This window comes from Corvus cornix, chromosome 1, assembly GCF_000738735.6.
Source record: "Corvus cornix cornix isolate S_Up_H32 chromosome 1, ASM73873v5, whole genome shotgun sequence".
Classification (NCBI taxonomy): Eukaryota; Metazoa; Chordata; class Aves; order Passeriformes; family Corvidae; genus Corvus; species Corvus cornix.
In genome coordinates, this window is record NC_046332.1 from 91,517,557 (window position 1) to 91,542,590 (window position 25,034).

At 39.1% G+C, this 25,034-nt stretch overlaps 1 protein-coding gene across 2 annotated transcripts in view; it reads left to right on the top strand.

The window, feature by feature from the left end:
• The window catches only part of RASA3 (RAS p21 protein activator 3), a 132,229-nt gene that overhangs the window by 18,029 nt on the left and 89,166 nt on the right, over positions 1-25,034 (top strand). For both annotated transcript variants that reach the window (XM_039549555.1, XM_039549559.1), the window contains exon 2: positions 20,727-20,844. In XM_039549555.1, coding sequence (XP_039405489.1) covers positions 20,727-20,844 — 118 coding nt within the window. The remainder of the gene's footprint in view (positions 1-20,726; positions 20,845-25,034) is intronic.

The window sequence follows — 25,034 nt, forward strand, 5'->3', positions numbered from 1 at the left end:
AATTCACATACTGGAGTACTATTAAATGCATCTGGGGCTTGTTCTGCATAATCAAATTGCTCAGAGATTTTTATCTTCTCTTAAGATGCACACAAAGTCTGCACTTTGTGTGTTTAGTAATTCCTTGCTGCATGACATCAAGCATTCCCATGTGTTTAGAGATATCTTGCTTGTGTAAGAGCAGGGATATGACAGGCAATCAAGTTAAGCAAATATTAAGGAGACAGCAGTTGCAGGGTTGGGGGGAGGAAGTTCACAACTGTTATGTAAAGAAAGTGGTACAGGATCTCCCAAAACAAACTAGCAGAGAGCACCCATGAGATGTGTTCAGTAAGTTATTGAATGTTTCTTTATAGCATGGCTTTACTGTTAGTGCTGGAATTTTATGTGAGTTTTTAAGTGCAATGTTGATTCTGGCACTGTCTAAGTTAGATTAGGTGCTCCTTTGAGCCGAAGGGTACAGCAAGGAGGTGGAAGTGGAGAGAAGTTGAAAGGAGGGCTTATCTGGTTTAAGTGGCTTTTTCCTCCCTTCAGGGAAGACCACAGAGCTGTACTATCTATTCACTAAATATCTTCCCCTGGGTGTGAGCTGTTGGTAATTTGCAGGTCTTAATGATAACAAGTGAGGGAACTTTATTTTAGATAATCGACATGATATAGGTGGTTGTTGTAAAGCATTTTAAATGGGGATCTGTGGGGAGCTAAAGGATGAGGAAGGAAGCTTGTTAAAGAGGAAGGAAGCTTGTTAAATGGGTGTCCTTCTCATTCCTGCAAGTACAGTATAAGTGGTTAAAGCTCAATGATGTAATTGGATTCCTTGGCAGATTTGTTTTAGGTGGTTATTTTGCAGTTATCAACTGTACATGTGCCCCATCTCCTTCCATTTAAATGTAAGCCTGACTGGCAGCATTTATGACTTCTGATTCCTGAAGAAAATGAGGCAGGATTTATGTTTAAGATTTGGAAATTCAGTTCTTAATCTACAGGACAAATTTTCAATACATGTGTTTATGTCTACTTTGCCTTTACCAAAGGGAAGAGACCTAATGGATGAGGTACCATTTGAACAGGTTTGGGTGTGGATCTGATAATGAGAAATGGTAGTCTGGGTGTCATTTACTTGAGTTTTGTGTTTCACAAGATGGTAAGGATTTGTTGGTTTGGGTTTTTTACCTCTGCAATATGAACATGTGTCAACTTTGGTTAGCCATGCCAGCAGGAGTTACACAACTTACTTGGAATGGCAGACTGTGCCGGACAGAGGATATCCTGTGAATTTGAGAATGAAGCTTGTAGATGATAAATGCCAAGGCAAGAGTTAATTTAGCACCCACTTTCCATAAATAGAGGAAGTTGATTCATACAGTCACAGCTAGAGAGTACATGAATATGTCAGAGACTTCACTGTCTTGCTTGAAATCACAAATTTGCTGAATAATGTGGTGGTCAAGTTGCAAAACTCAGTCTTCTACCCTTAGAATGGAAGTCAGAAAGATAAGATGGCGTGGAAGGAAATATCTTTTTTTGCTGTAATTGTTCTCTTTCACTGCTTGGCTCTTCAGTACACCAAAGAGTTTCACTATTCCAGACACTTCAGATATATTTATGATCTAGTAAAAGATTAGCAACATGTGATATTTGATTATGGTTGTAGAAAGAGAATAGAAAATTCTTTCATCTTGGATAAAGCTGTATCAAAACCCAGCAGAATAAGTAGTGAGAAATGAAAATAAGGTTTTTTAAATGTCAGCTGAACAGAGACAGTTTCAAAGTTAAAAGTTGCTTGCAAGTTGTGTACGGTTTTCATATATCTCTATAACACGTAACTATACAATATAAAAAAAGTATAATCTATAGCAGTTACATATATACAGCAGTTGCAGTATATATTATGTACATTATGATTGTATGCAGTGTATTTTATTAATATATGCTATGTATTATTATAGAGAACAGTATTTCAGTTTGTAGATATGCTTTACTGATCACAAGTGTTGCTGTTTTGAGGCACATTGGCTTCAAATTATGGCAATAAACATGATGGGTGGAAGAATCACAGGGACTATGGCTTGGGTTATGCTGTCAATGATAGGGTTGAGTGTATCCAGAGCTGGCTTTGGGACCATCTCTGTTTCTAAATGTGCTAACCATCTGGCACAATTTATGTATGTGGTTTGTTTTATGCTTGAGGTTTTTTTGAAGGGGGATGAACAGATATACATAAACATAAGTTTTCTTTTGGACCAGTTTTGCTGTCACTGTAAAGCTGGTGTCTAACTGCTCTGGTTATTTACTTTCTAGTTTTTTAGAAATGTTAACAGAGTAGGTGGTGGAGGCTTGTACCAGGCACATAAATGGAGTAGGAGAATAGAAGTGAGTGTATTTCTTGGCAGATCTGCATTGGGGTTTGGAAAGTTGTCTGGATTGGCAGAGACTACTTTGTTGGCTTTTAAAATAAATAAATTCTTCTGCCAGGAAAAAAAAAGCTGCACCTTGCAGTTCTTCAATGTGTACCAGACTGGAGTAGTCACTTCCAGGAGTCTTCCCAGAAAAATGGTGAAGTGCTGTAGCATTGTTTCCTTCACTGTTCTAAATTTGAGACTGAGAGGCATTAGTAGATCCTGAAACCTGAGCTGGTAGTTCAGGGGTCTGTTGCATACTGCATTTCAGTGCTAAGCATATTAGAAAAAAAAAAAAACTTACCCTAAACTGTTTCCCTAAAGTAGGTGGTCAGAAGCATAGCTTTCATTTGTCCAAAATGTTTCCTTTGGCTCTAAATTGGTGCTGTAGAAGCATAACCAATTGAGGATTCATTGCTGTGTGTCCATAAATGCTGATGGTTTGGTAGGAATTGTTTCAACATGCGGTAGCTCAATAATACGTGGTCTCCCTCAATGTGTGTTTAAACTGTTACAGTGGTGTATTTATAGTTTCTTAAATTCTACTCTTAAGCGGATGGAATATGCATGAAATGCAGTTGATGGGCTGCAGTTGAGCCAGACTGACACAAATAAAATCCCCTCATTATGTTCACAGATATAATTAGTATGACTTTAAATATTTTCCTTGCTGTTTTCCACCCATATGAATCTTGGCTGAAGTTGCTAATGATTATTAAAAGCATACACCCCTGTTCTCCACACCTGTAATTGCACTGTCTTGATGTTTTGTAGGTGTCTTGATGCTGTCAGGCTTTGTAGGTGTTTGAGAGGAGATAAACAATGTTTTCAGTGGTTTTGTAGGTAATCTACAGCAACAGCTTTGTGTTCTACACAACATGCAGTTTTTCTGTGCAATTTGAAGTATTCTTTGTTCTGCCCTTCTTCTTGATGTGTTAATTATGCTATATTGTACTAGCAAAATGACATTTGGCATCAATTTATTTTTACTATCCCATTTGGAGATGCATGAGTGGAAGACATCCTGTACAAGTGTCATGTTTTAGAGTTAATTTTTAAAATTATCTAGCTCTTGTTATGTTGCCATCTGTTTTCCACTAGCTTGAAGAGGAAACAGCTGTTGTGAATAATCTCAAGACAGTATTTTTAATAAAGTCTAATAGGTCTGCTTACCTTCAGTTTGCATGTGCATCACAGGGAATGACTGTGCTGGCTCGGAGGAGAAATGTGGTTTTGCAGTAGGAACTGTAATGAGTTTGGTAAAGCAGTGATTCTGACATGTCTCCTCCATAGCTGGATTTGAATACAGCTGGAGAGATCAGTGTTAATGGGACACACTTCACTTGCTATAACTGTGCATTATCTTGCAGAGGGGCTGTTATTGCAGCTTCTGCCCTCGAGTGCAGTGGCTGGCAGGAAGCTGGGGAGCTGACAATCTGCTGATCCAATGTAAACACCAACTCGTGGCCACACCATGCCATCTTCAGTGTGCTGAGCCAGGGGAGGCAATAGCTGTGCTTGACCTGAGGGAAAGCACTGGAGATGGAGAGCCAGTGAACCTGGCCTCTTCAGCTGACAGTGTGCAGTTCTGTGGAATTAGAGGTAGCATGTGCATCAGCAGTTGATAGCATTTTGGGGAAAATATTTAACTCTCTGATGGAGAATAAGTGTTACTGATGGTAAGTAGGGTATGGGTGCACTTGAATAGTTGATTGCCTTGTGGGTTTCTTGATTGTATTTTAGACTTCATTTTGGTAAGGAGTGAGAAACCTCATGAAAGAGATGATGTACCGTATAAACTTCAATCACAGTGGTGATTCAACTGAATAAAGGGAAGGATAAATGAAGGTAGAGAAGCTGACTGTCAAAGAATGTCTTGGAAAAAAGTTCAAATTGGTTTATTTGAGCTCAAGCATTGCAGAGTGGCCAAGATTCAGTACTGTTTTACAAAGACTGGCTTTCTTCACTTATTTCCCTTTGATTTTGATAGACTTTGTTAAGTCTGGAAAACTTTGCAGGATTAATAGTTTTTTTTTCAAAGGCCTCAACAGTAAAAAGAGTGGAGAGGCTAACCAGCAGAGAGCATTAAGTAGTGGTCAGGGAATATAGTGTTGAGTGGAGAATGATGATGAATCTCCTGTTAGTAGAGCAGAGTCTTTTGTCAGACTTGGTGGCTTTTGCTTGAGTCTTTAGGTTAATGGTGTTACAGAACAACACTAGCAAGAGTAGCCATGAAAAATGAGCCTGTAGTTCAAGTGCTTGAGATTGTAGCCTCTGATCTTCCAGGAGCCTACATCCCATAAACCATGTGGTTGCACAAGCCCTGTCCTGTTCACTCTCATTGCTGCCCCATTTCTTGCAACAAGGCGAAAGTCTGTGGTGTGGATCCATCAGAAACCTCTACAGAGTCAGAGCTAATGGCTGCACAAGATCTGTTCTGTGCTGATATGATCTGTTATGCTTAATGGATTTGTGCAGCATGTGGACGTGTGTGTTTGCACCGTGTGGGGGAAGATGGGCAGTGAGCAGTCAGCTGGCCTGTGGTGGCTTCAAGTGGCTCTGAAGCTGCACTGTTACTGAAACAGGTGAGGACATTGCTGCTCCCTGCTTAAAAATCCCCTTTTAACTCTTGTCTTCTGGCACAGAATGAGTGTGTTGGAGTTCAGGAAAGTAAGACACTGACTTGCAATTCAGTTGAAAATCAGTTATACTTACTTTTGAGCTTTCCTACCAAATTTAGGCTATTAAACAGCATTTGCTGTTTCTCTGGAGGATTATCTTATGTATGCTAAGCACATATTGGTACAGAAACCTGCCTTTCAAAGGAGAGAAGTTTTGATTGATAACTATAAGAACTCTCAAGAAAGAAGCAAGTAACAGTCACCCAGAGTATTGTTACCTACGTAGATCTTTCTTTTAAAGACTGATATTTTTGCTTAGCTTTATAGGCAGTTCCTTTGGTTGAATAGCAAACTTGTATTTGTTTTCCTGCTTGCAGATGTACCCACTGCCTCACTTCTGAATTTGTAATGCAAGTATATTAATTTCAGAACAAGTTAGAGCTGGAATAAGAAACAAGTAGTTTCTTTTGCAGAAACCCCCACCATTCAAAAGTCTTCAGTATAGGAAAGATCTGCTCTGACTGCACATCTTTTGAAATAAGTAACGTTCCTATTCACAAATGGTTCATCTTGGGAAGATGAGAAGTAAATGTCTTTCTTTGGATCCCTTAAATCCACAGCTGGCAGCATCATGGTTATACCATGGTTATTTGGGATGTAGCAGTGCTGGAGTACGTAGAGGTGAACTTTGCCTTAGTGGGAGCTGTCATTGGGCTTATGTCTGTGTTACTCTCTGCTTCTGTTGTGTGTACGTACCCCCTCTCCCCTTGGGAGTTCCTCTGCCCTTCTGTTTTGGTACGGAATACCTCAGGTAGCTTCTCATGAAGAGTGTCCTTCCTATCAAAGCAATTTCTGTCGTGAGGAATTTTTCTGCCGGGTTGCTTTGCAGCAGTTATAGTACCTTTCTCATGCCTAAATTGGTGTTCTTTCCACAGTTAAGCCCTTGGGGGCAATTTCTTTTCTGTGTATGGATGTGAGAGCACTGCTTGAAGTATACACTGCTAACAATGAGATGTTTCCTGTCATGGTTACTGCGAGCTGTTTGTCTTACCTGTTTGTTAAAAGGAGCAGGTGCTTTGTCTTCTCCTGCTCTGTGTTGGTAAATTCTGCTTTGTGTTTGATTTCCTCCCTTGTGCTGTTATGACAGCAGGCAAGAGACTTCCCAGACCAAGATGTTGATCTTGACATGCTGCACAGGAGAGTCCTTTGGTGTAAGGCAGGTGGGTAGGTTAGGATGGCTTTGCTGGCCCTCAGATGCAGCTTCTGCAATCTCTCATGCAGTTGCATTAGCAAATACTGTAAGGCATTGCTCCAATGTAGTCTCATCTGAGGGACCTGAAGTTGCATTTTGATTATGAAGTACTAGAGAGGGATGGAGTTTGACCATGGAAGTTTGCTGTGTGACTTCCTGTGCACAATCACAGATGGAGTCTGCAGCAGAACGGGGATGGAATCCAGGTCTTCAACAAAAAGAGCCCGCTTGTTGCATGGGGGTGGAAACTTCCTGCACAGAACAGCTCTGCTGCATGGTATTGCTTTGTAAAAACAAATGGACCGTTTTTGAAACCACATGAAATGAGAAAGGGGTTAACTGAAGCTGAATGAATGACTTTCCATTCTTGGGCAATCTCTGCAAAGAAGCATTAGTTTGTTTTGGTAGCCAAATATTCATCCCACAGCATTAAAAGTACTGACTACAGTGTGCACATGGATTTGTGTCCATGTACTCCATGTAACTTGTGTTCTACCCTAAAAGGTAAAAAAAAAGGAGTATTTTTATCCAACAAATAGTCTTTGGATAGGCACGTCTATTTACGTGCTTTAACTTTTGCAGCTGGTTATTGTAAATGTCTGTGAAGAACTCCCTTACAGTCTGTGAAAGTGTGTGATATAATCCAGAAATCAACTTCTTTTTACACATGATTATCAGTGGCATTCTCTGACTTCAGTCTCCTGTTCTTTTGCAAGCCATGGATTTGCACAGGGGTTTGAGGAGATTATTTCAAGACAATTTGATATTGCACATGTATAGTTTGGCCTTTAGATACCGATTGACACTGGCTGCATGTGATAGCATAGCTTCATGTGACCCTCAATAAATATGAAAGGATTGATGGCTTTTTATTTTTTGAGTTTGAGATAAAACTCGTACATGCTGTATCAGCAAGAAAAACATGATTTTCTCACTTCTGTTGGGCTCTGAAAAAGATGACTTGTAAGTTGATGCATGTGAGTAAATTATCACTTTTTGCCTGCTTGATGTGTTCTGTAAAGTGCTGATGACAAGAGTTAACCAAGGTTTTCTGTATTTTGGGCTTTTGATGACTGAGTAGTTGCACCACAGAACTGTGATGCAAAACTGTGAGTTTAAATTTACTTAAATGTGTGTTGTCCTTTTTGGTCATGGGGCTGAGGCATAAGCTTGGTTGCAGTGCCTTCTCCACCCGTGTGTCATGAAAGCAAGCCACTGCCACCAACTAGCTGTGTTGGCTCAAAGACTGAAGTTGGATCTTGGTTTGATTTAGCAAAGTTTTCAGAATAAGACTTCTAAATTAAGATTAACACCACATTTCAGTATATCTTTTGTATTGCATTATGTTTAGGAATGCTGTGCCTTTATACTTCCGTCCTGTCAAATATCCTTTATCTGCCCTTCCCTTTTTAAAGCTTAATCCTTCCATTACCATGTATGAATATTTGTTTAGGCTTAAGCATTTTAAGAAAGAGGATGTCTTCTTTTTGGTACAGCTCTCATTACTGCTGGACCTCTGCTACTGAGGCAAAGTCAGAGTAGGTTTGTGCTGTGTTGGACAGAATTATTAAACTGAAGATGCATATAATAGTAGAACTTTGTGAATGTATTTTGGAGCGGTTGCCAGTTATTCCTCTTGTTCATGTTTTTGAATTTCTTCATTTCTGCATAGACAAATTATTTCTGCTTTGTCACTAGTAGTTAGTATGCAAAATATTTAACATTTCACGAATACTTCACAATCAGTGTGACTTTACCCCCTTTCCTGCAGCTGATATGACTAACTTTTAAACTGAAACCAGAAGACTGAAAAAAAACTTAACATAAATTGAGTTCCATTATATTAAGACTTCGTATAATTTAGAAAAGGAAAGTAGGTCACTTTCCATTTTTAATACCCACTTTATACTTTGCATAAAAACCCAACAGGATTGCAGACAGTTCATGAAAGGTTATACATTTTCCTGTAAATACAAATTTTAATCATGTGAATGTTTGTGAAAATTGCAGGGGAATATTGTAACTTTGGCTTAGATGTTTCTTCAAAATCTCAGCTGCTTATATCAAGTGATGTATTTTTGGAGCACACAGCTATACAAACTTCTGAAGTATGTAGTTTTGATCATTGCTTGTAAATAAATTACTATATTCAGCTTCTTGCTTGTTTTTCTGCAGTGTTGTGCCTGTGTTATCTATATTCTGTGCTGAGGAGTGAAGAAGCAAATGTGTTTTCTCTTTCCATAGTTACTGAAGTTGAATAATCAAGCATTTGGTTCTCATCACATTGCCTGAACAATGAGTCATGCTTTCTTCGTTAGGTTTGTTCCTCAGGCCAGGATTCATGTGATGTTCCCCTTCTCTGGGCAATAAGATTAGTCACTGTTTGAAATCTTGCTTAAAAAATAAATCACACCACAGGTTGATGCCTGCTTACCCATTACGTGCTCCCCCCACTGCTCGCAGTTTGGGTTCGGGTTCAGCAGCATCATTATATTGAAAAATATTTTACAGTCATGGTAACTGACATATTATTGGAGATCCATTGAAATTAGCATATTAAATTTGGGACTCATAGTAACTATCAAAGACTTGTCTATAAGGCAGGCGAATTTTAAGTAATTCAGTGCTGAAATGCATCTTGCTTAAACATTGCTTCTTTTGTTATGCTGTTAAGAACAAAAACTACATTGCAAATGTAGTAGTAGCTTGAACTTTGTGAAGCCTATAGACTTATAAAAGCAGCGGTAATAACAAAAATTGCTAACATAGATGGCTTACTATCATGGTGCTTGAATCAGACTTTAAGTATTTGAGGCAGAAGCTCTTCTTGCTGAATTATCTGTGCCTGGAAGTGTTGGATGGAGCCAAGATTTAATGGAGGTTTCAAACAACTTTAGGACAGTAGCAGTTTCCAGTCCCTGCTATGTGATATGCTGTTATGAAGGCTCTTGAAGTTCTTTATCTTGGTACTAGAAGATTTTAGGGGTGATGGTTCATTGTGGGAAGCAGCAATTTGAAAGACAAACTAACGCAGAACATGTGTGGTGGCCAGATCAGAAGTAGGAAGAGAGAGGGGAAGATACATAGAGTGTGTTGTAAACACATAACCCAGACGTTGCTGTTAGCTGGCTAAGCTCCATATCTAGTCAATGGACAACAAATTATGATTCAGAAAACGTGCTATGTTCATGGCCCGAATCCTCTTACGCAGGAATCTGTCAACAGTAGATGTTAATGCAGGCATCTAAATTGTGCAAAATACTGCATCTTATGAATATCCCCAGGAGCGATGTCTGGTTTGTGCCTTGAGAGCAACTTACAGTTATGACACAGTAAAGGACTGGAAGTTGCTGAAATGAATGGTTATAAATGTTGGGGAAGATGAAACAGGAAAGCCTTGGAAATATGATTGCCTGACAAAAGATTTTGGGAATATGAAAACTACAGGCAACATCGAAATGAAAGCCACTTTTGAAATACCAAGTCTTAGTTACTAAACAACTAGAAAACAATGGTATGGCCACTGAAGTAATCCCCTTTTGATTGAACAACACCCTCTGCTAGCAGGCAGGTCCAAGGGTCAGAGCAGACCCTACTAGCTCAGCAGAAGGGGTCCAAAGAGTAGTTTTTAGAAGTCAAGATGTAACACTCTATGGTAATAGAAGAACTCTTATAGGCTGTATGTAAATGCTATAGGATTTGTATCTTGTATTAGATTGGTTAGTGACAATTAGAATATTCAGTACAGAAGATGATTTATTGTATTGTAACCAGGACTTCAGACATTCTCATTCTCTCTTCACTTCTACTTCAGACTTTCTCATACTTCTCTCTTCCACTTCTACTCTTGCTCTTACTCTTGCTCTTACACTCTCTCTCTCACCCGTTCACTCTCTTGCTCTCTTGGGCCTGCTCAGAGCTGAGTCTACCAGCTCTGAGCAGTGCCCCAATACCCACGCCCTTTACAATAAACCGACTGTGTCCCGAGACCTGCCTATAGAGATCTCTCGTCTCCATCCGTTACCGTCTCCGTCCCGACCGAACCCGCCCGAAACCTACATATAAACTCTGTCATAGTTTATAGATGAAAACCTGAACAGGAGGAAAGATGGATTAATGTTCCACATTAAACTTTGATTCTGGTTGTTATGAGCAGCTTCGTTTTTCGTATTGTAAGTTGTAAACGGTGTTTTGACAGAAAAATGCTCATGGAGTAGGTGGAGGTGCAAACCAGTGTGGTAGAAAATGAGATTATCTATAGAATGCCCAAATAGTGGTGTTTTGGGTCTTTTTGCAAGGCTTTTTCTGGTGGTCTTGTTCTGTCTCCAGTTTTCAGCTGATTCTCACAGGTATCAGACACTCACAATCGTTATGAATACTAGTTCACATTGTTATTTTTCCTTTCATTCTGTGTGAAACAGATGCGTGAGGTGACTAGAGAGAGATGCTAAAATTCAGCTTCGGATGAATTTCATAGGTGTGGGTGAGCAGCTCATTGGGAATACGCAGCTTCCAAAAAACACTGCCAGATTTGAAAAATACTCAGCCTCTAGGTGATTAACCAGCACCAAAATTTAATTTTGAGTCTTGTCTTTATTTCTGTGAGAATACCCACTGGAATAGAATAGACTTGTGTTGCTTTGAAGTTTGTTTAATCCTGCTGCATTGGCTTCCTCTGGAAGACAACATGACTGTGTATTTTGGCAGTTACTTTGTGCAGACATGAGTATGTTGGGTCCTATGTACTGTGAGATGGGGACTTGATCCTGTGACTGCAGATGAAGCAAGAACAAGTAAATGCTTAGGTATTTGTATGTGTGAACTTCATTTCCTTGAAAGATTCTTCCCCCAGCCACCACCTGGGACATTGGGAAATTGGATGGGGGAATTCTTGTTTGTTTTTTACAGTTGGTTTTGCTCAGTGCTGGTCAGTCAAGTCCCATATACTGCTCTAGATTTGCGGGTAGAACTTTACAGCTTGTTCTAAAATTAATCTCATACACTCTTAGCTTGCAACTCAGAAACTTTCCAAGGCTTAAGACAGTGGTTGCTACAATTGTCATTTCTTCCCTATACTTAGGTCAGTTTGTCTTGATCTGTATTTTCTAAGTGAAAATTTTATTTCAACAAGGAGCCAGGAAGTCTTGTGCTGGTGAGATTTTTGAAAAAAACAGCTACTTGTTTAGTAAGCCTGCTGACATGGTAAATGGAATGTTTAGTAGGATCTTGGATGATGATGGTCCAGTTCCGTCAGTGTATGGATGTTCTGGAAGTAGCTGCTTCTAGAAGTTCTTGGGCCAAACTGTGTGGGGGCAGTAGTTAAGGCACTCTGGCTTCAGAGTAGAGGCATGTTGTCCTCTTACTTTCAGTGAATAAATCAATAGGTTTGTAGATCAGTTGCAGTGTATCCTTGCATCTGCAGACTTGAGAGTTTAGCTGCACAGCACTGCAAGCTGTGATAGTCAAGCTGTGATTGCTGTGATAGTCAAGCAATTTTTAAGCACCTTAAGATGTTGTAGGGAGAGATGCTATTGGTTTTGCTTCATTAATGGAACAGCAAGCTAGCAACAAGAAATTAGCATAATTTATGTTAATTCTTGTGCATTGTTGTCCTGCATCTGTGCAATACAGGCTATTCAACAGTGAAATAATTTTTTTAAAGCCACCCATAATCATATAAGGCACCAACCTTAGTAATGTCCAAGTGGAATTTATTTTTGTTTCACTCCACTGGAAAAAGTGCTATGTAAATAAAGGCCCAGTAACTAAAGTAAAACAAATACTGTGCATGGGTTTGGTAATGTCATAATCTGAGAGCCGAGTTTGTAGCATAGCATTTGTCAGCCACCAAAGACTACAGCTAGAAAGGTATGCTTTCCCTTTTTCATTCCAAACCCATTGATAATGGTGTAGACTGAGAACTGATTATGCTCACACTTCTCTTAAAGGGTTTCCTTTTGTCTTGTTCATTCGTGCAGAGGACACTTGTTGGTTATGAAGAAACACATGAGGAATATTTAAATGGGAAAAAAGAATTTGATCTCATTGTAGGAAAGTAACCTATTTTCGCTGTTTTTGAATAAAGACTGAAGTAAAGCAAGTTGAGGAGATACCAAAACCTTGTTCTTTCCCTTATGATGATTAATTTTGTAATAGGAAGAGCATTTTGAATGTGAAGGAAGATACTCTTTTCTCAGTTAATTCCTAAGTCTTAGATGGTTTTCAAGATTACCTTGAGCTTCTGTGCTCAAAATCACCCGGTTTCTCAATAGCCAGGTTTTATTTTGGATTTAACACTGTGGGGCCAGAGGACTGAACTGAACCTGATCTAAACTTGATCCTGTGAGACTCTGCTTGGTGAAGATGTTTCTAAATATATAATTCTAAAGCAAGAGCCATTGTGGACAGTGGAATCATTAGAGGAAAGAGTTATGGTTTCTTAACAGTACCCATAAAGCTTAGGCTTTTTAGCAATTATTCCTTTTGGTTAGTAGTTTTTAATCTAAGCAAAACACAGCCTTTGGCAGGTTTGTGCTTTTCATGTTGCTCTACTCTAAAAGTTTTTGGCGTTGCTTGTTGTGATAGAAGTGATTAGTGCCTGGAAGAGAGAGGGCATCATTACTTTTTCATTGCTTGTGTTTTGTTGGTTTTTCCACATAGCTGTAGCTTTTTGATCTACATTTTAAAAAAATGGAATGTACATAGATAAAAATTGTCCTTTTTCTTATTTTTTTGTCATGTGACCTTTGGTTTTGTCTGTGAATAATAGAAATGAAAGTAAATTACTTACTTCCACAGACATTTCTTTTTGCATATGCTGATGTTTTTGAGAATGCTACTTTTGTTCCTTAGCAATGACTAGGTTCCTTAGTACAGAGCAACAATCTTAAATTATCCTAAAGTACAGAGGCTCTCAAAAGGGAACATTTGAATTGTTGTTGGATTTTGTTGTTTGATGTTGTAAATCATTTGCTTGTATTTCCTGTGTCAAACTGTTTTTCTAAAAATAGCTGAAATTGCTCACTGTTTGCTCAGTGCAGCTCCATGATGGAATAGCCTGTTTAAAGTTACTTCCTCTCAGCTACTCTGCCCCTCCTGCAGCCTGAATCTCTCCCTCATGGCCTCCCAAAACAGATGTTCAGTGACTTAAACTTTGCTGAGAGAAGGTCTTTTATAACTTTAGGAAGCTGATTTTCAAAAAACAACTACCACCAAACCAAACAACTCCCCCTCACAAACGCCCCACCTCAGAACAAAAACAAAAAACCTACCGAGAACTGCACAAGCCACAATCTAAACTAAGATCACCATTCAGAGGCTACAGAACAACCTATAGCTAGTCCCTACAGTACTGAAACTGGTAGGAAAAACCTCTCGGGTCTCTACCAAATGCAGCTGGGAAGTTGCATGAGATGTCTTGATGCAAAGTACCATCTTCAAAACACAAGCTGGATTGAAAAAAAAAAGATGTATGTGGAACTGAGTCTAACTTTGTATCAACACAGATAAAAGAGACAGTCTAGCTAATTCATTGGTTCTTCTGCAGAAATATGAAAAAAAATCTCATCAAAGTAACTTAGAATGCTAACCCCAGAATGCCACAGGAAAACTGGATTCAACTGTAAACTCCTTGAGAACACCTTTTTCCTGGCAGTATTCTACTTTAAAATAGTATCTTCAAAGTGTCCTTTTATACAGAATAGCTTCAGTCTTGTTAAAAAGCAGCTGGACTGTGTGGTTTTTATTTTGTGGGATTAAGTTACTATTCCAAGGGGATCTTTAGAGAAACCTGATGCCTGCTGTTGGCCACAATATTGGCAAGTAGCATGCAACCAGTTATTAAAGAGTTGAGGAGAATTATGCTTCTCCTCTTGTACAAACTAAAATCTTAATTTTGCAAGCAGCTCTCATGAAACTTGCTTTATAGGCATCTTTCCTCTCAGCCCTGGGATTTGATTAACAGCCCTTGTGCTGTAAGCACTTAAGTACTTAAGATCATGACAAGATCTTTTTGAGCCTTCTCTGTGTTCATTCTTCTTACAAGAAAAGTAAGACTGTCAGCCTGCAGCTTCTCATTGTTCTCCAGTGAAAATATCCTCAGCTGCTTCTGTTACACCCAGAAAAATAAAGCAAGATATGTGGACAGTTTATTGGACTTTCAGGGCTGCAAAAGGAGAACTGGAATGTCTGATCACACGTGTATAGGAAAAAGGGAATTTGGCAACTTTCCATTCTGAGTGATAGGTCTGACTCTGTTCACCATGCAGGCTGTGGCTGATAAGACTTAGCAGTTGTTACAGTGGACAGAAAAGCCTGTTTGCTGTGCCAGAACAGGCTCCAGATCAGAGGAGGATCTGTATGAAGGTTCCTAACAGGTATAGAATAAGTTTAATCACGTGAGGGGGCAAGGAGGTAGTATAGTAGTATGGCACTGGGTATACCAGTGAAGTGATTGTGCAGATGGGATTTTAACAGATGCCAAATGTTCCTGTCACTAGGCTGTGAATAGAGGTATCAGCTGGTGCTGGTCTTCAGTTTCATGCCAAAAGATTTGGAGTTGATGCTCTTTCCCTGAAGCCAAGAGGGTTTCCACACGATACTCTTGTCTAAAAAGTTGTAATTAGTGTAGTACGCTTTCCTTGATGGCCACTTGCTGAAGCAACGCTGTGGTATCGAGGCCATGGTATTGAGCTGCTCAGGGGTTGTTGCTAATGCCCAGGTCTTCAGTATTGTTCTGTTGAGGATGTGCTTTCCCTGAGACTTATAATGTGATGACCATTTCACGTGGAAAGAGGCTGGCAGGCAAGGGCTTTTAGATTAAGAACAGGTCATCTAAAAATTGAATTTTCCAGGTCACCAAAATCTGTTTACAGATGGCTATTTTTGATCTGGTTTAGAAATATAATGCAATCTGTCTCTCCATGAGAGGAAAGTTGTGTGTATGTGTGTGTACATAAATGCCAATGGTCAAAGCAAAGAGACATTGTTGGACAAGTAGCGTTTCTAGCCACATCTGTTTTAAAAGAAAAAAATTCTTGAATATATCAATTTTCTTTATTAGACATTTGATTTTCATGTGTTTTTCTTATTTTTAGGCTGTGAGAATTATACACAGAAGTGGAGGGAAAAGAACATTTTGGCATGTATTGCTTAGAAAGTATTTATTGTTTTTATTTTACCACAGAAGTACAAAAGAGCACTACGCTATTTACACAGCTCCATAGTTGCATGCTGGGTACACCGGTTCTCGGAACTTCACTTTTAAAATTTATTTTATTTCTTTTTTCTATTTGGAAAGGCAAAAATTAATTCAAGCTTTCATTTCTGAGAAGTGCACACAGTATGTCTACATATAGGGATGATATACAAATGTAACAATCTATTCTGCTTTCAAACATTACATTAATGTCATATAATTATCACATTAGCTGTTTGGTAACAAAATTGGGTTCTAACGTGAATTGAAGTTCTTCAACTGGGACCATTCCAATACTAAAAGAGACTACTTTGTCAGTGTATTCTTTCTGAGGTATTGCAGTCATATCCCTCCCCTAGTCCCCATCTCATCTACAAAAAAGATGGTCTTTCTTTTGCAAGAAAATGAACTGCTTTCTCAGCATTCAGCATAAATGCAACTGTTTCTGTTCAGTTTAAATTTAATGCATAGGCATGAAATTCTAGGTATTTCTGTGTGTTTTACTCAACATTGAGTGTTATTATATTGCTGGTTTAAGTAAAATTAAGTATTAGAAACTTGCTGGCATCTTGATATTTTACGTAAAGGCTGAATTTTGTGTGTGAGTAGCTTTTTAAGCATAAATTGTGATACTCAGAGCTCTTTCACACATTTTTCTTTTTCTGTTTTTGCTTGATGCGTCGATATTCAAGTAATAATGCTTTTTCTGAAGAAAGAAAACTTGAAAGGAGTGCTTGAGATAATTTTTCAATATTTCCAGCATCTCTATTGAGACAGACAGCTTAAAGGAGAACAGGAGAAGCTTTTCATTCTTGACATACATTACTGTTCTGTTTTTGTTCTTGAAATGCTTCCCTACAAGCTTCTTTGGACAGTGTGCTCCTGAATATAGCAGAAACAAAGTGGATTGTTGTGGGTTTGTATACGATGCCCTTTTCAGATTTTAGGTATTTTGTTTCTGTACTCAAGTCTTTCAGCATGCTCCTTGAGGTCAAATACTCTGGCATTGAAAGCTCAGCTGCTTTTATTGGATTTATTTTTTTGGAGGTAGGTTTCTGTTTGCTTGTTTTCTGAAACAGTTTGAGAAATGGTTCTCTCGTGCCAACTTGGTCAAATATGTTGCTGCTAGAAAATAGCAAGCTAAATTTGCTAACAAATTACAAAGTCTTCCTTAATGCATTCAGATTGGCAGATGTGTGCTGGTGACCCAGTATTTGGCAGCACAAGAGCAGGAAATTTGTTGCAAAAGGAAGAAATAATACCTGGCTGTCATGCATTCTTTACCTTTCAGAAAGTTGCCTCTGGGGAAATATGTTAGAAGCAAAGATGACACAATGGCGAGTGTCTAAATTAAATTAAAAATACTAGATGCTTAAAAAAGACTAAAGTGGCAAAAGCTTAAGGAAATGTATGTATATATTTGTTTATTTCTAGAAGCATTTTCAAAGTTTTTTTATTTCTTAAAATTTATGCTCCCAGTGCCCTTCCCTGCCATATGCACAGGAGAGCCCTTTTTACTTGCTTTCCTTTTATTGGCAGTGTTTTAGCAGGGCAGGAATATGCAACATTGGAAAGAACAAGGAAGATGAATACAATTTTGAGTTTTTCCTTCATCTTTTTCCAGCTTGTTGCATTCCCTGTGCCTGGCTCAAGCTAAGCTATCTGTGCTGCCGTGATAATCTATTTTTGAACTGTAGTGACCCTGTAATAATTTATGGGGAGAAGATAGCAAGCCAGTGACATATTCAGAATTTTATAGTCTATTTTTTAAGACTTGTCCAAAATACCTAATGTTAACTTTTCCGTAGCTGAAATCAGCTTTGCTAGGTTTAAGTACTTAGTGCTGAATTGAGTTCAGCACACAGTTAAATTAGGACCCATGTACATTAGAAGTGCAGGGATAGAGGGAAAAGCTGTTGCAGACTTGAACAGATTATTCTGCTACTGTTGCTCCAAATGGAAGCCTTATGCTCCAAAACAGAGTGTTTGTGTAGTCTAAATTGTCAGGGTTTTAGACATCTTAAGCAACATTCCGTTTCTTCTTAGTGGAAGTGGAAAACTGAAGGTTTTGAAGGCAATTGTATTGACCTTTCACCTGCAAACCCTCTCCAAGTTCTCTAGGGTACATGTATTTCACAAAAATGAAGAGGGGGGGAAAAAGTGGAGTTGGCTTTTGAAAATGCAATTGATGAAGATGCCTCTTCTATACAGATAGGTTAAGTGATTAAATTCTTGCCCAAAATAAATGATCTCATTTTTGAGAAAATGGAAATGACTGTATCATGTATTCAGGGCTTTCTTTTTTTTCATTTCAGTAAAAACCAAAAAATTACTGATCAAATTGTTGAGCTTCATTGTAGATGGCAAAACAGTGCCACAGAGGGAACTTTTTGTCTTGGAGGAATCTAAAGAGCAACTGAAGCTCTAACAGAGCGCGTTTGTTGACACAAAATGTCTGGCGAGAGAGCTGAGTCTTTAGCTATGCTTGAAAGCTTGATAAATTTGTCTTTCTCAACTGCTCAGTGCTGGAGGAATCTAAACAGCCATTGGCTGCTGCTGGTGTTGGGAAGAAACAGTATTTTTTTTTTTTTTGTAAGCTACTCAAGTCAGTAACATGATTAGTGTATTGGGTTGGTCAATTAATCCCTTGTTCTAATCTCAGTAGTTTTTCAGGGTCTTTTTCCATTTTGAAGAAAGAAATTACTGTAAAATGTCTTCTCCCTTTATCTTCCGTCTGTGCGCTTTCTAACATTGTGATGGTGGTGACCTTTAATTTGCTCTACAAACTCTGCAGGCAGCCATTTTCTGGTGATGCTAAATGGTGTCTTCCTTCATGCTGCATTTATGTTTCAATATTGTGGGCTTTCCTACTGTAAGTCTTTTAACAAAGAAGAGAACTGAGTTTTCAAATGTGGTTCTTACAGAGTACTTGACATAACTGTTACGTTTAGGTGCTTAAGTGAATATTGTGCACATCAAAAAAAGGAAATCAAGATGAAAAATGGCGATTTGGTTTCATGTGATGCAGTAATCTTGAAGTAGGAAGTGGAAGAGTGCAGAAAAAGGGAAGCTGTGTTATTAATTTGGTTTGATTTTGAGCTTGAAATGTTTTGTGTCTTTCTTTTGGAAGAACCGTGAGAACAGTGTTCCAGCCCCAGAGGAAGACTTCCTTATCAGTCTGCTATTGAAACGCTTCCTGTTGACACTCTCTCTCATTGGGGAACTGTACCCAGTCATCCAGAAAAGAGTCTGGTTTCATGTGACTTTAATGTGAGGAAAATTAATAGAAATTTGATTGCCTGGGGAGAGGAGACAGCCTTGGAGGCCCCAGTCTGTGAGAATAGTGCATTTGGTTTGTAACTTGCTTGAACTCAGACTAACAAGAATAAAACTTGAAGGTTTAGTATGGCAGGATAGACTTCAATGCAGACTGAGCAAGCCATCAATAATCCTCAGTATATTTTTGTCTAGAGCTGCTGCAGTTAAACTATTGCTAACACTTCAGCTTAGTTTAACGCCACGTTGGGCGCACCAACAGATGTTCCAGTCACACCTTCAAATTACAGTGGAGACAGCTTTTTTTGATGCAGTGTCTCACAACTCTGAAGGAAGTGGGAAGAATGCTATCAAGTTGTATCAGCTGAGCTGAGACAGCAAACTTACTCAGAAGAACTCAAGCGAGGCATTACTGAAGCAACAGTTTCAAGTCCCTTTTTAGTGCCTCTATATATGCTCCATTGTTAGCTTTAGAAAACATATATACATACAGTCACTCGTATACAAGCCATTTGTGAGAAACGTGGATATGTGGTGTTTCCAAGGGTATGCCATGGGTCAGTTAGCAAAAGCACGTGAACAGTGTGCCAGAAACGGATCACAGGCAGGAGTCCTGTGTCATTTTGTGCCTTTCCTTTGTAGCTGAGGATGCAGGTTGGCTCAGCATTTCCTCTCTACACGTCTTCAGTATTTACATGCACATGCATCAGATTGCTGTTGAACAAATCTGCCAAAAGGAAAAAGTATGTCTTTACTGAAGATAGGGTTGAAAAAGCAAGGCGATTCTGTTAGTAGTATAAAGCTATTTGGGAGCTGGAGACAGAAACTCTGTCTAGGAAAGTGCGCTTAAGCTGAGCTGTAGACATTGGATAGAAAGTTATATTTGTTACCATCATTTAGAGTTTCCTTCTATACTGGTGAACAAGCCTGTGTTCCCTTGGTCTGTGCAGTTTTAGTTTTGTTTTGTTCCTTGTATTTTTACCAGGAGAGAATGATCTAGTTCCCGTGGTATGTGCTAATAATCTCCAGCTACTGGAAGACTGACGGTAAATAAGACCATGAGCATTGTAGACTTGCATTTAGGTCTGAGTTTTGTCTTTAGAATTAAATCACTCATCCACATAGTGTTAAGTTGCTTTCGCACAACAGTGAGGGGCATTGTCCAGTTTCCTGTTGGAGAGTTTTGATTTTTATCAGTCAGCCAAAGAAATTTAGTGCTTGGCTTTGGTTGTTAATAGATATGTATGGGAAAACTGTGGTTTTGTTCTTGTTTCATACTCGGGTTTGGTAGTCTCTTGGTTACCCTGAGTTCCTCAGTCCTGTCCTTTTTGTTGTTGTTGTTAAATACAGGATACATACTTACTTCTTGCTGTAGTTTTGAAACAAAGGTTATTGTGAAGAATATTCATGACTTGCATAGTACCTTTGTGCAAGGACCTTAGACAGCTTCACAAGTGCTAATTATCCCATCAGAGTGCTTTGAAGTCCAGCTTGTGATCTAAGGCTGTTGGCTGTAACTAAAGTGACTGTTTTCCATCTCCACATCCGTGGAGAGTGGTGAAGCTGTGATCTGCACAGCTCATTTGCTGTGTTCTGGTAATGGCTTTAGGATAAAATCAGTGGGCTGTCTTGGAAAGCTTGATTGCTATGTTGTATAGTGTTCCTGGTATCTTATGGTAACATTGATCAGAATCTAAGTACGAGTATGGAAGGAGATAGTCTGCATTCAAATACATGTGAATAAGTTGGATGCAACAGACAGTTGAATTGTTAGCTGAGCTCTAAACTTGGTGACTGTCAGGACCGGCTGGAATGAAAACAGGAGACTGCTGCAAAGTTTAATAGAGACTTCACATTTGAGAAGGAAAATATAATACTTTGCTTTAGCCATGTTGCTGACACTGCCTTAAGTTGACAGATAACTAATTTATGCATAATGTTGTAATATGTAATCTTTCTGGTTTTTTTCTTTCTTGTCTTAGGTGAAGCCAAAAATCTTCCTACATATCCGGGGCCAAACAAGATGAGGGATTGCTACTGTACTGTAAACCTGGACCAGGAGGAGGTTTTCAGGACCAAAATAGTGGAGAAGTCATTATGGTAACACATACATATATAAATTCTCATTCTCTGCTTACTAGGTGTGTTCAATATTCCAAAGATACTTTCTTGAGGGGAAAAGAGAGGATGAATAGGATTCTTCTTCCAGTTTTAAAAACACTAGTGGTAAAACCAGTAATGTCATGGAAACTATCTGTATTTATGGGAAAATGCCTTCACCAATGCAACCCATACTAATTTTTTCCTAACAGTGTACAACCAGTGCTCCTTTCTTTCTGCAGTATTTGTTTTGAACTTCCCTAAGCTTTTAAAATCTCAACTTAGAAAGGGTGCACTAAACTCCATTTTGCATCTTCCTATGCTTAGAATTTTGCATTGGTCTGGCTGCCCTAGGGAGTTAAGGATTTTATTTGTTTTCCTGTCACGGGCTGTGACTGAAGGGAGAGGTTTGAACACAAGATGCCTGTCTGATTATCTTGGACACTTTCTGTGAGACTGCGGATGTCAAATGTAGAATGAAACAGAATGAGAAGCGTGTAGTAAAAGTTAAAATGCTTTCTCCTGGAAATCCTTAGACATCAGAAAAATAAAGGGAACTAGGCTAGGTGTATATGTATATTCTGGTAAGCGAGGCGTTTTTGAGAGGAGAGGAAAAAAACAGCAAGGAACAGTCAAGTTTATAACTTTTATCTTAAGAGATAACTCTCACCCTTTTCCCAATTTGAGTAATATGTTAGGAATTTGCTATTTGTCTTGTTATTGCAAATAATGTACTTCAGGAGGAATCTCTAGACCTCAGTCCCAACCACTCAGAAGTACCTGACACGTTCAGGAATGTGAGTGGGATTTATTCCTCTAAGTCTCTTTAGTTGTTCTTTCACATAAATTTTTTTCATCTTTAAGCCTTAGTGTTTTTGAATGATGATGCTAATGCTTTCCTATTTGTAGTATACTGTATTAACAAAAAGCAAAACCTGGTCTGTATGCCTTCTTCCTCACCCCTGTAGCTGACATGTAGTGTCCCTAAACCTTATATCCCTGAACCAGTTGTTTCTCTAGAAGTGATTTTTGGATGTCATATCAATTTTGTTGTTGTTGTTTTTGGGACTTCTAAAATTTTTTTTCTTCTGGATGGTCATTAATGCTTCACAGGGAAATGGAAGATGGGAAGTGAGAATGTATGAGAATAGTTGATGTCATTTCCTTGAATTAATCCAAGCATTTTTCTATTGAAAAAATAAACTCCTGGTAATAAAAATAAGCAGCAAGTTTAATTTCTACAGTGGGAAAAGTTCCATCTTTATATAAAGATGGAGAGGTACACTGGGGCTGTGCAAAACTGGAAGGTTTCTGGTTTCCTGATGGGGCTAAGTTCATTTTATTAATTGAGGTAAATTCAGGGAGAGCTGAGCAATGATCAGAGGTCTGGAAAATGTAACCGAATAAATCTGTAAATAAAAAAAGTTAAACAAAACCAAAAAAAACCCCAAACGCCACCCCTCCCCTCCCCCCCCCCCCCCAACAACCAAAAATTTGCAAGGGAGGGAACTGGTCTGTCTGTCCAGTATGGACGCTGCAAGTAATAATGAACTCAAATTGCAGTGGAGAAGGAAGTTGAGGTTAAGGTTTACTGTGAAGAAAAATCTCTGTTAAAGGTTCTGAAGCACTGGAGTAGATTGCGTTGGTTTTTGTGTTTATTGCTGATGGCTTTTAATAGGTTTTATATAATCAGTCCCAACTAAATAATAGGGATCTTCCAGCTTTGAAACAGTGGCGGGACCAGATGACCTCTCAAAATCCCGTTATGGACCTATTTTCTTTGATCTAAGGCTTGACTAAAGATGGTCTCCTTGGTCATTATTTCTTCTCCTGGTAAATTCCTGTCTTCAGTGGGAGTCTGCCTTCTCCCTGTGTGAGCTTCTGTTTTCAAATACTATTTTTGGAAAACTTGCTGCTTCACAGTCTCTGAATATCCACTTATAGGCATTGATATAACTCAGTTTTGCTCTTAGCCATGTAGGTGTTTCCCTGTCTTTGTTTTTCTGGGACATAAAAGAAAAGCAGACAAAAATCCCAAATACATGAGTGGTAATCCTGGGATGTCTTCCCAATCCATGGGTAGGAATTGCTCTTACCTATTGAGGCACACTCAAACAGCTACTTTATCTTTCATGACTGTGCTTACGTCTTTTAAAACAAATGCGTACATAGACTTCCAGAAGATGTTTTTCAAATGATACCAGACCCTACTGCAGTTGCCTAATTGTTTTTTGTAGGATTCTAGGATGAGCTGGGGAGCCAGTCATGTTGTTATATTCTTTAATGCTTGTTTGCAAATTCATTTAACCCATCGAGTGAGTTATTGGGCAAGCGAGACTTATGTGCCCTATGGGCTGTGTAATTTCTGTGCAGCAGAGAAATTCCTGCTCTTGTGTACGGTGCTTCTTTGCCAGGCACTTGCCAACTTAGTAGTGAATCATGTGTTGGTCCCTTTTTCTGAGGTATTGCTGCAGTGATACACAGTGTTTGGGGACAGGGATGTGAAGCTGGGCCAATGCTCGACTAAATTAATTGAGTCCTGCCTGAAACTCCACATGGCTGGCACTGGAGTGGGTGACACAGCTTGACACAGATCTCCCCTACAGTTTGAAGGGGGGAGCGCTGGCTCTGATCTGTTGTTCATGCCTGTTTTCTATTTCTTATCACTTCATGTCTGGCACAGGGCTGACTTGCTGTAAAGTTCTAAGAATTGCTTGTGTTTTTACTGAGGCTGATTACCCCCCTCATCTTCCAATAAGCTCAAAAAATTATTTTTATGTAGTCTATAGAAATCGACATGCTTTGTATGAAAATCTGAATTGCGAGGTCTTTCATATGCAGCCCTAGTACTGATTCTGGAATGATGTCTTCTTGGAGAAACCCATCTTTTGCAGCATTTCTGAATTATTTTTTTCATCACCTGCATGAAAAGACTTGTAATTGACACAATGTCTTGTGTAGCTGGGAATTACTTTTTTCTTTCCCACCCTTTTTTCTCTGTTGAACTTCATTAGGCTTCTACTAGGCACTGCATAAGTGTATATTTTTCCATGCAGGCCTTCTCCTGGTGTAAAGCTTAAATAGACCTGGCAAATGGAAAAAAGGAAGCAGTTATCTCTCCTTCCCAGGGGGACTTGGATGGATGTCCAATTCTGGCTTGCTTGGAACATATTTGATAGAACTTTCAGACTCTGACTCATCATCTCCTGTTTTATACTGGGACAGTGTAAGAAGTTGCCTCCCTGAGCTTTGTCCTAATCTTCTGCAACAGATTTTCTTTCTTTGTTAGACTGTAGCAGAGGCATGAGAAGACAGCTGAGAGCAGTAACCTTTTAAATCAACAATTCGTGAATCATTCAGAACTCAAAACAACTGAACCAGCACATCCTGTTGTCCAGCAAAGTGCCCTTACCAGTGCTCTGAAGAGAATCTCTATGAGGTTGATGCCCTTTATCTAAGTTTGTGTTTCAAAAACTGAGAGGAACTAGCATGGTGAATCTTACCTCCTCTGTTCAGCAGTCAGGTGGGGTTCATAAATTAGAATGTGGAATTTAAGTCATTCCTGTCATCCAGCCTCTTGGCTGCTGTTAAACTGGATGGTGGGCACTGCTGCCTTGTGCTGGAAGATTTTGAGGGCTGCTGCGATAAACTTAGTAGTGTCTGACTGAAACACGTCAAGGGTTGGTTACCACTGGGGCAGGTCTTCCTACAAAACCACAGAGCAACATGAAAGTGATGTTTATAGGGGTGGTTCAGAATCATCCCACTTCTCTGGGGATCTTTGGGCAAGAACAGTGAATACATGAGTTGGTCAGAGCCAGAAATCCAGGTTCTCAGGGAGAGAATCTTGAACTCTTCAAGCAGCACTGTTTTTGTAAACTTGGCACAGGCTTTTACTAAATTCTAAGACAGTCACATGCAAGTCATAAGATATGAAGGAGAGGTCAGTTAGAGCCAGGATTTAATATGCTTCTCTGTTTTGTATTTGTCATTCAGTATTTATATTACCATAATCTACAAAGACACTGAATAGATTTGGCTCCATTCCATATTACCTAGCAAAGATGTACGTGAAGGGACTTGTGTATTTTATGTCCTAAGGAGCATGTTAGGCTGACTGTGTTTTTATTAATGCAGAGATCTACAAATTTTCTTTAGTTCTGAGCTGCAAGTAAACAGCCTGACAAGAA